The 13942-nt window shown below is 38.7% G+C and overlaps 1 protein-coding gene across 6 annotated transcripts in view; it reads right to left on the bottom strand.

Annotated features, from left to right (window-relative positions):
* Positions 1-486: 486 nt before the first annotated feature.
* Positions 487-13942, bottom strand: part of MAPK10 (mitogen-activated protein kinase 10) — a 191400-nt gene continuing 177944 nt past the window's right edge. For all 6 annotated transcript variants that reach the window (XM_074904934.1, XM_074904937.1, XM_074904935.1 and 3 more), the window contains 3 exons: positions 12674-12737; positions 12035-12112; positions 487-4940 (listed from right to left, as the gene is read on the bottom strand). In XM_074904934.1, the coding sequence (XP_074761035.1) occupies positions 4798-4940; positions 12035-12112; positions 12674-12737 (285 nt within the window). In that variant the 3' untranslated portion in view covers positions 487-4797. The remainder of the gene's footprint in view (positions 4941-12034; positions 12113-12673; positions 12738-13942) is intronic.

Genomic DNA, 13942 nt, shown 5'->3' with positions numbered 1-13942 from the left:
AGTTATCTTAAATTGAAATATTCCAATTACGTTTTACAATTATTTCAGGATACCTAAAATGCATTTTCCTTGGTTTGGGGTTTTTTTTTAGTATTTGGGAGAAATGCTGAAACTGACTCTCGGGCAGTTCTAAAATTGACTGTTAGCATATTTTTCATGAGAAAATATGTTGGTGGAAAAGACATCACTGGTGCTCACTGACAAACATTAGAATACAATCCAAATCAGTTAAGTAGCACTACTTCAGAAAACTTCCTAAAGGCACTGCAACAAGTGTAATTTCTTCACTATCATTAGCCCAAAGCTTGAAGCTAAAGCAATTTATATGAAGAGAAAACCATATGTATGAATGGATTCTTGGTTATAAGTTTAGAAGAGTGATACAGTGACACGATCATCTGTCTTGTGTAATCTCTGGAGGCCAATATCATGCAGAAACTGGTGATTTCCAGAGGAAAATCATCAGTGCATTAGGGAAGTAACTGATCAGGGTTTTGGTAGCTTTTTTTTTTTTTTTTGACATGTTATCATACTTGCACTCCAATTTAAACTCCACTATGTATAATGCAAGCTTGCTAAGATTCCTGAATGTATCTGTGCCATGGAATTCTAGATAGTATGGGTGGATTATCAACCACAGTCTGATTCGCATAAATCAATGTGTGACCAACTCAAATATCTGAACTCTCTAAAGATTATTACATTTTAATTAAATACCATCAAAACTCATAAGATATTATTCCAGCTATCAAGTCAGTATCCGAAGATTGATTTCAAAAATTATGGAAAATTTTTGATTGAAAGCATGCATAACCTTGCATCAACCTGAAGTAAATCAATACTTCATCCTCATTTTTAAACTCATCAGTGAGAAGAAAAATGGAGGAAGGGTCTTTTAAGAGCAATTCTGATTTTTTTTTTTCTATTTTAGTTTCTCATACTATTCAGAAGTACTCCACCTGAAAATAAAGGAGAAATCTTTTGCAGCAGCTTTCCTCTCTACCTTCTCAATGCTATTTTTTGCAGCTAGTGCTCTGAGCAGCCACTGACAGTTAAGATGCTTCTGCCATTTTCCTCACCTGCTGATGGCTATCTACATGACTTAAGTAAGCCACTTGGGATATAATTTCTGCGAGTATTCAGGCACATAAGATACCAATAGGCTTTTAGGCATATTTTCAAAAATACCAAAGTGTCAGCTGCCATTCATGCTGATGGAGGATATGTTACTTCTGGCACGGCCCTTCTAATTGCATCGTTAGTGCCTAAATACCTTGGAACATCTGTCATGGATCTCTGACTTCCCAATTTCCTACATCTCTGTACTGGTGGCAGTTATGCTTATAACTGCAAACCTCAGAGAATGAGGTGAAAATTGTTACTCAAGTACTATTTAGAAACATTTTAAACAGAGGTAGATTTGAAAGATCACTGGCAAGAAAAATAAGAAAAGCATCTATCATTACCAAACTGAACAGAATACTGGGAAAAAAGGGGAATAGACTTGAAGAGAAGGGTATCAAAACCTCTGGAATCAGAAAGAAAAATTTTGTTTATCTTAACACAGCTACAGAACATCCTCACTTGAGCCTTTTATTCAACAGTACATGAATTCTTGTATCAGCTGACAGCACCAGCTTCCTGTAACAAAGACAAAGAATACTATTCCTATTCGATGGTCACTACTTCAGTTTGGACATACAAGGACCAGAATTGTAAAGAACTATTGCTTTTCTTCATTGATGGCTTTTTTCTAGTGTCCAATGTGGACAGCCCCAAGTCTCCTCCCCCAGACAGAGCTTCTCATAAAGGAGACTAATTTGAGGACAAAAAGAGATGCAGTAATTCTTTTAGGCCCCATTTCAGCAAGGCACTTAAGCACATGCTGATGTCAATCGCTGCTGAGCAAAGGACAAAAGCACATGCTAGTTAATATTACGAATGCATCCCTATAGTCTCCATTAAATGTTTGTACAAGCACTGGTGCTTAGCCGAATCAGGGCTTCTGGGAATAAAGCTATATAACTTCCGTGTTGTGAGTTCATCTAGCACTGATCACTACGACAACTTCTGTGGTGACTGGTTCTCTACACAGCACTCATGAACCCAAACAAGACTGAATTATACCATGGAACTAAGCATGTTTTTTGACTTCAATATATGAAACATGGGAGATTTGTAAGCATCCATCTAATATGAATGGCTTCTCTGCTACTGCCTATGCTGCATCTCCCTAATATCACTGTCATGAGCTGTGATTATTCCAAGTTTCTATGATCTATATTTATGGTATTTTTGCAGTTTCTCTTACATACAGCTTTGCCTCTCTGAGACACTTTTGTTTTGTTTTGTTTAAATAACACACCCAGGTGGTGCACACTAAGGAATGTAAAGCAGATACTAACTACCTGAATATTATTAATATATACCTATGATTAGTTAAATCTGGAGGTGATACATTTTATTATTGCTAAGAAGTCACCCTTGGCGTTATTGCCTTCATACCTACAGAGCACTGGTGTTTACCTTTCAATACTTTTATGATCATTGTCTTTGAAGAGAGAGTTACATCACAATTACTTTATATTTCATGGCTTAAGAGAGAATATTGCTAAATATTTTTAGCAGTAGTAAATTATTGCTTTTACAATCACTGCTCTGACTTTTTAGAACATTATCAACCTAATTTAATTATCAAAAAACTTTCCATAAATATCTACCAAAAATATACCTGGGGAAAAGAAACATTTCCTACAGCAATTTTGAGACAGCTCAGACCTACCAAGTCTGAAATTATTTTATATCCACTTAATTTTACCTCCCCTCCTCCCCACCATGGAGAGAACTTTTTTTTCTTTACTTTCCTCCTTTTGACCAAAATCTGACTTGTTACTCAATTTTTTTCCTACCACAGAATGGCAGGCTTGCAAGCCACCCAGTAGAACAGTCCTATTTGGGTCGAATTTTGAATAATAAGAATTAGGGAATTTAAAATGTCCAGTAATATATTCTAAGCAGTTTCTCTCTGACATTTGGAAAAAGCATTAGAGTATGACTTAGCTCATTTCAGTTTACATGGCATGCTTTGGTAAGAGGAGAGATGACTCAGACTGTAGTTAATTTCCAACTCGGGTAATGATGACCTTGCAGTGGAAAATGCTAATTGCTGTTTTGGATGGAAAAATATTCAGTTGTTCTGAAATTCTGTGTGGAGTTTTGCCATTCTCTGGTAAAAACACTTACCACTGGGAATCCTGCGTAAAATCAAATTGATATTCAGTCACTCTTGGGTTCTTTGGAACTTGTCAAACCTGCCCAAGACCCCTGATTGCAACCCTTTCAGCCCAGCACACTAGCTGATTGATATCCTCTGCTGTTACTTTGAATATAGGAATACTAGACCAATGCATTCTGTGGTTCTTTTCCATGTTAACACAGCTGATAAAACTTCCTGGGGAGTCAGATGATTTGTCACAAGCAAATGAACAACCAAAAGCACCTAGAGAAGGCCTGTTCTCTTGGTAGCAGAGATCCCTGCAAGGAAATGATTTAAAGGGAAAACAACCTCTAAGCCACAAACACAGACTGAGAGGGAGCAGGGCTGCAAATATCCTTTCTCTATGTAACTTAGTAAAAACCTAGACATAAAATAAAAACAAGCTGTTGCATGTCCTTTTGATCATAATCTGCCCATTCCCCAACCCTATCATACCCCCTAACATATTAATACAAGCATACATGTAATTCAGAATAGCGAGCCTGTCTGTGAACTAAGATGGTAACTCGCTTAACCTTGTCAGGAAAAATTGCTTACTGACATAAATCTTTCTGGGCTTAGACATGCATAAAACCCCTTCTTTCTTGTTCCCTGTAGGTTGCAAAGATACATGTGCTTCCTTCTAACCTGGTCTTAGCTTGGCGTATCTGCTCTAAAAATCAGAACAATAAGTCTTAACATTCACAAACAAACATTTTTCTATGAAGCTCCGTGGCTTCTTCTTTCGATACAAACTGGTTATTATTTCAAAATATATATACAACTCTCAGCAGAAATTTTGGTGCTACATCTTCAAGTATCTGAGGGAGCCACAATTCAATGTGGTTATTTACACTTCCACAAATCCTCATACAAGATATGAGATATGCAGCCTCATCAATGAGCAAACAAACAGAATATATACTGGTAATATCACGTTAGTGATGCAGTTCACCTGAAATGGGCCATTAAGTTGAGTGCACACTAAGTATGAATGCAGATGTGCATGTTCCAATAGGTACACAGCTGCATACTCTGCCAGAATTCTACTGGCACGTGTGTGTATGTGCTATTTGTATATGAACAAAAATGCGAGTATATCCCTATCTGCCTCACTGGGCAGAAGATGCCAAAACAGAGAGAGTGAAGGCAGATGCACACTCCAATGTTTGAGAGTGGCTACTGCACACCTTGTCATGCCAGTGTGAAAAGGACAGTTGCAGGTTGCTGGTTTTGCAGCCATTAATTTTACATCTTATGGGGAGGGGGTAAACAAAAGGATTTTTCAGTTCCTTTTTTTTTTCCCCCCTAGTAAGCATCATTGGAAGAAGACCAAAGCAGAGCAACTAGAAGATAAATATACACTTGAGCTTAGCTGCGTTACATAACTCTGTAGGAGAAGCAGGCTGAAACGATTTTTTTTGTTTGTTTTGTTTAAATCTTTGTACTTTATTTCTCTTCATCTCTTAACTCCTGTTAATTTTTCCTCTTAAATTACATCATCCTCTGAAGAACGCTGGGTTTCGCAGGCAGGCGGCTAGTCACCTGCAACAACCGAGGGGTCCTGCAGAAGCTTCCAGGCTGCTGTCTGTGTCAGACGCCAGAGTTTGATCCGTGGACATGGATGAGATGTCATTGACAGATGAGGATGGAGGGAGGCTTTCACTACTGTTCACTGCTGCACCTGTGCTACGAAAATGAACACCAATGTGATTAAACCTGAAACCCCAGAACTCCTCACAGTTTAAAAAGGAAAAGATACTCACCCTGTGGCAACAGGAATGTAAGTACACAGACCACTTTAAACAATTGCAAACATTAGCCATACAAACTTTAGACATTGAATAACATCAAATATGTTAGCAGGAAATTCCCTCCCTCACAGCCTAATTTAGGAGGTATAGCTCATGCTGTGTCTATTACTCCACTTCTTCCTAGCCTTCTTAGAATTACAAAACACCAAACAATCCGATATCTGCTAGGATCACACAGGCACCAACAAGATGACTAAAAAACCCAACCCAATCTTCCATACTCTCTCATAAAATCCCAGGGTTTTTGTAAATAGTTTAGTAGAATGGGTGGCATCAAATCAAATAGTGGCAATGCAGATATGGCTGATTTCTTCCTCTTAGTTAATGACTAGGTGACTAAGCCCAGGAATTCAGTTTTGGCAGTATTTTTGTGCATCCAAGTTTACCTGTCTTCTGTAAAATGACAATAGTACCAGATATTGTCCAAAAAATCACTTTGACTTTGTGAAACAAAGAATGTACTTTCATGAGATTATCACTGAACCCTCGGCAAGTTTGCTGACTACACCAAACTGTGTGGCGTGGTTGACACGCTGGAGGGAAGGGATGTGCCATCCAGAGGGACCTGGATAGGCTGGAGAGGTGGGACTGTGCAAAAGTCATGGAGTTCAACAAGGCCAGGTGCAAGGTCCTTCACGTGGGTCGGGGCAATCCCAAGCACAAATACAGGCTGGGTGATGACTGGATTGAGAACAGCCCTGTGGAGAAGGACTTGGGGGTGTGGGTGGATGGAAAACTGACTGTAAGACAGCAATGTGCGCTCACAGCACAGAAAGCCAACCGTGTGCTGGGCTGCATCCAGAGCAGTGTGACCAGCAGGTCAAGGGAGGGGTTCCTCTCCCTCTGCTCCACTCTCATGAGACCCCCCCTGCAGTGCTGTGTCCAGCTCTGGGTCACCAACATCAGAAGGACACGGACCTGCTCAAGCGGACCCAGAGGAGACCACAAAGATGCTCAGGGGACTGGAGCAGCTCCCCTGTGAGGACAGGCTGAGGGAGTTGGGGGTGTCCAGCTGGAGAAGAGAAGGCTCCGGGGAGACCTTATAGCGGCCTTCCAGTACTTAAAGGGGCTACAGGAAAGGTGGGAGGGACTCTTGATCAGGGGGTGTAGGGATAGGACAAGGGGTAACGATTTTAAACTGAAAGAGGGCAGATTTATTAATATGAGACACTGGCACAGTTTGCCCAGAGAAGCTGTGGCTGCCCCCTCCCTGGAAGGGTTCAAGGCCAGGTTGGACGGGGCTTTGGGCAACCTGGGCTAGTGGAAGGTGGCCCTGCCCATGGCAGGGGGGTGGAACTGGATGATCTTTAAGGTCCCTTCCAACCCAAACCATTCTGTGATTCTATGATTTATCACATCCCTGAATATTATCAGAAACTATCAGTCCTATACATGCCGATAACTGTGATAAATACAGAGCCACGTGAAGAATGTTCTTAATTGTGCATCTGTGACTGCTCAACCATCAGTTTGCCCATTAACCTCAGCTCATATGTAAGTTCTCAGAGTAGGAAACAACAATTTGATAGACATTTTTTCCACTGAACTTTTAGGCAACATTTTGTTTCCACCAAAATTAACACTGTCTGCAGTTTGAGAGGCATACATTAATTTTCATTAAAAATTAATGACAATAAATTATGTGATTTTGCATGATATTGCACAGCTGGAAATAGTTGCTAGTCACCATGACACACATCTTTGTTCTGCAGATAGATGCTACTTCATTCTTACGGCCAAGAAGTTTTCTCAGCTGACTGATACAGATTTTAATTTCCTCAAAATGTACAGAAATTTACATCTATTGCCTTGGAAAGCCAGAGAACACACCTAATAAAACACACCTAGTAAAATTACAAAACTCATATATTCTTAATATAGAAATTAATAGCCATCTATGCAGCCTAGGCAAAATACATGATGGTATGGGCAAAAGAGGGGATTTCTGTCACTATGCAATAAAAACATTACTTTGAGAAAACAAGCCACCATATCATACCTCCAACCACTCTTCTATTTCCCTCAACCTTTTCTTCCCTTTATACACATTGCTATAAATAGCACAGAGACAGATACGTTCACATTCAGAGCTCCTGATAAGAACTGCTTTCTGCTGTTTTAGTAGTACAAAGATACTCTGGCTTTAGAAAAACCCTTGAATTAGTTTACCATCGTGATATGTTTGGAAAATAAAATAGGTAATTTTGTAAATGCTGCAAAAAGAGCAAAAACATCTCACGGGTGACTTCAGACAGCAATCATCCATCTTTTCTGACAGAAGATTTGTTTTTCTAAGTTATTTACACATACCTCATTCATATTCATTGGTAATCATCCAGTACAATACTGTTACTTCACATTTACACATTATTAAACCATGTGGCATTTTATGAAAATACTGATCAGTCATAACAAATGCATTTAAATATAGTAAAAATATGACTGCATTTAATTATATCAACCACTAAACAATATATTACCTCTAAATGTTTACAGTGCTGGACAGAAGCCTGCCTTTAAGTCATAGATACTGTCCCAGGAATCAAATGAAAATAATTCCAGTAGGTTCAATCGATTTTTGATCAAACTGTTGCTATGCAGCTTTCTTTGATGAATGTGCGATCAGCTTAGCTATGCATAATAGCTGAAGAAATAGCTGCAGAAATTGTATAGGTGAAGATTTTGTTACACTCTGTCTGATTCATCACCACTGAATTCAATAAACCCTGCTATGTTCATTTCAGCAAGTGTCAGTGCAGCCTATAATTTTCTGGTAAGTGCATTTGTATGGTTGTTCCTAGATTCTAGCACCATTCCGTGTGACACAACACACAGACCTGATAGTTACTGTTGCAGCCAGAAAGCACCCAGACTCACAAAATACCCACAAAACCAAAAACCCACACCAAACCTAAATGCCAGAATTCAGCAGCAGAAGGCAGAAATTAGGCAGCAACACTCAAGAAACTCAATCAAAAGCTGTCCTAGTCAATCAGTAATGCTTCATTTGCTACACTCAGCACCTGCCTGGTGCTACAACAACTTGTTCCTGAAGGGATGGGTACCAGGTGAACGTGCAGAAATGACAGAGGTGCATTCAAAAGAGAAAAAGAGCCCCATTAATGAATTTGCTGTTTGGCAGGAAGCTTCTCGCTGGCTGCAGGGTTGAGGAAAAGAGCCAAAGGTTGGAGCAGGTGAGAAACAGTTCCTGGGGTTTGTTCCTGGCTCTGCCACTGACTTGACAGCTACTCTTTTAAGCCACACTTCAGCTACCCTGCTGTAAAGCAAGGATTCCTTCCTCAGAGGGCTCCTGTGAAGCCCTATTTAATTAACACCTATGGAGGTGCTTTTAAGACTTCAGCTGCAAAGTGGTACAGATGGTGGGGGAAAAAACTTAAAGAGCTGCAGCTTCAGCTGTTTCAAAAAAAAGCCTTGTGTCTGTCTTGGGGATTTGCACAGCTTCTTATAAAAGTCATGTAATTAGTAACTCTTGATATCCAACGTTGCAATGCTTGGCAAGTCCATCGGCTGCTTAATTTAGGCTCTGCACATGACAAAGTGGGCTACTAAAGCTATCCAGTAATTCTTGGGTGATAGGAACAGAACTGACCAAATCAGACAGCAACTAAAAGGCAGGAAGGGAAAAGTAAAAGAGCAATTTTCTGCAAGAAAGGGAACTGCTAAGAATAAGCTGCACTAAGATCAGCACTATTATATTAATTTTTATATATATGTATTATGTATTCTGAATATGGAATATCATATATAATAATATATAATATAAAATATTATATTCAGTATCCAGAAATTAGAAGACAGTTGAGAATGTTAGATATGAAACTATAGCTGGGTAGTATGAGAGGAGGTTAGAAGGTATGCAGTGTCAGAGCAGAGAAAATCTGCAAATAGCTTCAAGGTTATTTACTTTGGAGAGAACTTATCTAAATAATCTACGGCCTTGTATTAAATTTTTTATTTAATAGAAATATCTGCTGTTTGATAATACCAGTCAAAACCACTTTTTTAAATGCACTAACCAAACAGAAAACAGTATTGGTACATTCCTACCGTATCTTTGCATAAAACAATTTATATCCTTTGCTTCTCTGCTTCAGAAATGACCAAGCAGAAGAGCCCTGAGACTGCTTGTGAAAAGTTCTACTGCACTTCTTGGTAAAGCAAGCAATTTAAAATCAATAATACATCTTCTGTGGAACTCAGAAGGAGACCTCAACAGAAGATGCACATATATATGTGTGATAGCCATATATAAATGTGTGTATTTTGGAGAGGATATAGACATATGAAAGGTATGTATCTTCATGTTATAAGGATGTGAATTAGTCAACAATCCCAAAGGTTGAATAAATTTAATGGCTGTTTCTCACATGTAATGTTGTGGCTGAGTTCCACTGAGAAAACCTTTTATTTAATCACTTTTATTCTCCCAGCCAAGTAATGATATGGATGGGCCCTATGAATAGTGAGAATGTTGGTAAGGAGTGCAGCATCTGAATGTATAAATAAAACAGAGCTATTTAGCAATTCTGTGGCATATAAAGAACAGAAAAGCAAAAACTGCCATCTAAGATTACATTCAGTGTTTATGTGTGTATGTGGTCATGCATATGTTGTTTGCATATGTTGCTTACATGTTTATGTAACACATATGCACACCTACATGCAAACCTTTCCACTCAATTCAGCACTACTAATGCCTTAAACAGATAGGTTCGGACACTGTGATCTATGAAAGGTACAAGTTAACTAGATAAAGCATAGAGAAAAGCAGTAAGATTGAAAGATGTGGGTACTAAAGTTTAAAGGAAGACTGATTAGAGATGCGATAAAGGAATTTATCTGAGCTAAAAGCTGACAGAAAGAAGGATGAAGGAAACTGTTCTCCATGTTCTCTGAAGGCAGAACAAGAAATAACAGAATTAAACTCCAGCAAAAAAAGATTGAGGCAAGACAATACTAAAAGCTTTTTGGAAATAAACAAGGTAGCATACAGAGGGTTTTTTGAGCAGCCAGCAGAAGCATCTCTTGGGAATATTTTTAGACACAGTTGACTTTGTTTGTTAGACCTGAGTGTGAGGGGCACTTGAGGTTCCCCCCAAGCCCCACATTTCAAATTCGTATGTTGTGTGAGCTAATTATTTACAGGACAAGAGGAAGCACTAAGTGACTAATGCTCTGATACACAAGCACTCTAAGTAGTCTGCACTATCAGTGGGCAACTGTTATCTTTGGTGCTGTCAACTTCAGCTGTCACCCCAAAAGCTCTGATCAAGTAATCACAAAAACTCATCTCCAGCTTGCTTGTTATGATTATTGATAGAATGCCATATTCTGACCTTCTGAATTCTTGCCAAGAGCATCAACCAACAAGCAATGTGCATGTAGTCTCCCTTGTTTCCCTCATGCTCAGAACTGATGACTCATATTACCTCATTCTTTCAGTATTCCATTCAGTTGAAAAAAATTAAGTCAGGTGCACAAGTAGTGAAAAGCAGGAAATCTATTGTTTCATAAAACAGCCTCATCTCAGAGCAATTTTTAAATAGTTGCTATACTTGTTGGTGCCTAACAATCCAAAAACAGTCAAAGGAGATCAGCAGAAGAAAGGCAGGTAAGAAATGGCTATTTTGTACATCTGAAAATGTTTTATATAAACAATAAAAACTTCCACATTGGAGAAACAGAACACGGAATACATAAAGAAATCCCTGGATAGTTAATTCCTGAAAGCAGCAACTACAATGTGTTTCTTGATCATAAATCAGACTGCAACCACCATTCTGTAGGGGAGAGAGATTTAAGAATGAGGATTTATCAGGTACTTGTCAGGCCCCCAAATTTCTTCTCCGTTGTGGTACAGTAGTTTAGTAAATTTAGTGTGCAAGTCCTATACTTTGTTACTCGGCAAAAACGCAGTGGATTGTTTTCAACATCTTGCTCCATCAATGTCAAAATCCAGTTAGTAAAAATTAGTGCTAGCATAATATTAGCATAATAATTATTAGCATAATAATAAATAATATTAATTACCAGCACTCTATTAACTTCCTTCATTGTTGCCATGTTCCCCCTTGTCCTCTCAGTTACTAATGATGCATTCTTGTTCTAACATTAGGTTAGCTCAGCAGCAAGTGAAAAATGAGAATGCAAAAAAATATGTCTCTGAAAATATGTAGAGAACACTGAATTAAATGACTTTACTCTGAGGAAAGGCTCTGCAGAAGGTAGTTTTACCTATAAATACTACTGGAACACTGTGCTCAAAATCTGGGCACTTCAAGCCAGTGAAAGCGTACCTTCACAAGTAGATATTTCTGTGTACGGGCAGCCACAGTTTGCATTTCTGTGAAAAGGCCACTGATGTGAATTTTCCTCAGATAAAATTCAATTGTGGGTTTTTTGTGACAGGACTTTAAGAATGTCTGTTTGAAGACAATTTTCCCTTCTCACTAAAGCGTCAACCAAGCTTGTCAGCAAGCTGCTGTAATGTTATCAGACTTCCGAAAGGACAAACTACCATAGTAGGTACCAGATGCTTACACCAGGGGGTGCAGTGTTGTGTTTCCAATAGATGGATGTGTGCTAACATCACCAATTTTGCTTATACCAACTTTGCTTAAATCAACTAGCATTAGTTCAGTTATCCATCCATAAGCAGTATAATAATAATGAGTGTGAGATAAGCCTACCTACCCACAGGAATATAATTTCTAATCACAGATCTTTCCATAGCAAATACCAGGACAGACCAAATTTTAACTAGTAATATGATGCTGGAGCACAATTAATCAAGGTCAACCCAGTAGAAGCACTGGATTTCATAAAAACTTTTTAATTGATCTATGTATGATAACTGCAAGTGTAGCCCAAGTGCTTCAGCTTTCTCCATTCTCTTTTTGTTGGTACTGAAAACACATCAAAGTTATTCAATGGGGCTGAGTACCTGAAGGAGAAGGCTGTCCTTTTACTACACCATTTTTAGTCTTTTCTTCAGAATTCATTACTTCTTTGTAGATGAGTTCTGGAAAGCAGAATTGTAACAGTTACAAACAGGAACCAGTGCATGTGATCAGGAACAAAACAACTATCATGAAACACAGTGTCGTATCAGCTCCTGAGGTCTGCCCTGTCTTGTCTTCACGCGTCTGACTGCTCTACTTGCCTCTCTTCCATTCCCCTCCTCTCCTCTTCTTGGAGCTGAATTGAGAAAACATGGTTAAACTAGAACACATGAATTGTTTAATTCCGCACTATCTAGAAATGAAGCAGCACAGTAACACAGTGCTTTTTACTGTGAGTAAAATTCTGATGTATGATCTTGCTGAACAGTATTCTGTTCTCCAGATGATATCTTTGAAGCATTGGAATCTGCATCTCCTGTGTTAACATTAACTTGCATAGATAATGATAGTCCTCAGGACATTTCTTATATTTTCCCTACCAAAGCATCAGTTCGTAGGGCTAGTGACCATTTTTCATGTCAAAGAAATTCTTTTAGTTTTACACAGACATGCTTGGTGGTGGGATGTGGCCATTTTGCCACTGAAATACGCCTTCCCATATAATTCTGAACCGAGATTACCTTTCCATTCCTCGATTGTATGTTCCCTTTCATCCAGCTGTTTATCATATATCTGAGGAGGAGGCTGCAGGAGAGAAACAAAGCTCTTTAGTTGATTGTCTGTTATTTTGTAAATAGTTAGGAGTAATTGTTTAAGTAAAGATAAATTCTCTTCTCCCTCTTTGTTATCCATCCTGTACATGCAAAACCACATGAAACACATTTGAATGTTAAAGGAATTAACACTTCTGGAATTCAACTCTTTATGTAGAAGAAATCAATATACTTCTCCCTTTTCCTCTTTTAAACGAGAGGCATTAACAGCAGTTGAAATAGAACCCAGGACAACAGTGCCATTGTGTTTATACCGAGCTCAAAACTCCACACACACATTGTTTGCACTGGCAGAGAAAGTACTGTCAGAGTACCAGACAAATACCAATCCTGATTAATTAGTAATATTGCTATATTAATTTTTAAGTTGCCCTTTAGACGTCATACTTAATGCTATAAAAACTTTTCAGAGTAACTCTAACTTTGAAGTAAATCTCCCTGCCAGAATTTCTGATCCACGTTCCAAATTCCCAGGCTTTCCAGTATGTATATTTTTAAGTAACTCTGCTTAGACCAGAAAGGTTTGGTTTTGGTTTTTTTTTCTTTAAATTGTAATTTTTAGTTGATGAGAATATCACAGAAGTAGCAGATCCTGGAATTTACTGAGACAAAGGCAACTAGAGTGTCTGAGAGCCTGAATACCTGCTTTCATTGGGCAACTAAGCCATGTGTTCATGGTCTCTCCTGATGCTAGCTGCCAAATCCAGCAGCCAGGCAAGGCAAAGGGCTCTCTCCTCCTTCATTCTACCAAGAAACTTCACGATCTGAAGTAAAAGTATCTCATGAAGATGGAAACAAGATCTATGGTACTTTTATCACTCATAAGTATTTCCTCTAACTTTCATCTTGGTCACTTGGCCATTGTTTCCCTTTCAAAACATCCTACTATTAAGTGCACATTCACCAAGTTGTTTTCTGATTCAGTACAAAGTTGAGAAATTGCTCTCCAGACTCTTAGCACCATCAGTCCATTAAGCTATTTTCATGCTACAGATACAACTGGAAAGTAATAGTTCAGTGTCATAATATGGACCAGGAAAATTATGATAGCTGAACTGGACAAGTCCACTGAAAAGAGAAGTTCCTGAAGAGTCACAATTGTATCAGGGCTAAAGACAAGGGAATTAGGTGAAGTCCTGGATTGCCAAGTCTCATACCTGAGAAGGTGCCGAGAGG

The sequence above is a fragment of the Athene noctua genome, chromosome 4, assembly GCF_965140245.1.
Source record: "Athene noctua chromosome 4, bAthNoc1.hap1.1, whole genome shotgun sequence".
Taxonomy (NCBI): Eukaryota; Metazoa; Chordata; class Aves; order Strigiformes; family Strigidae; genus Athene; species Athene noctua.
Note: the sequence above shows the minus strand (reverse complement) of the source record. Positions and strands in the feature narration are given on the sequence as shown.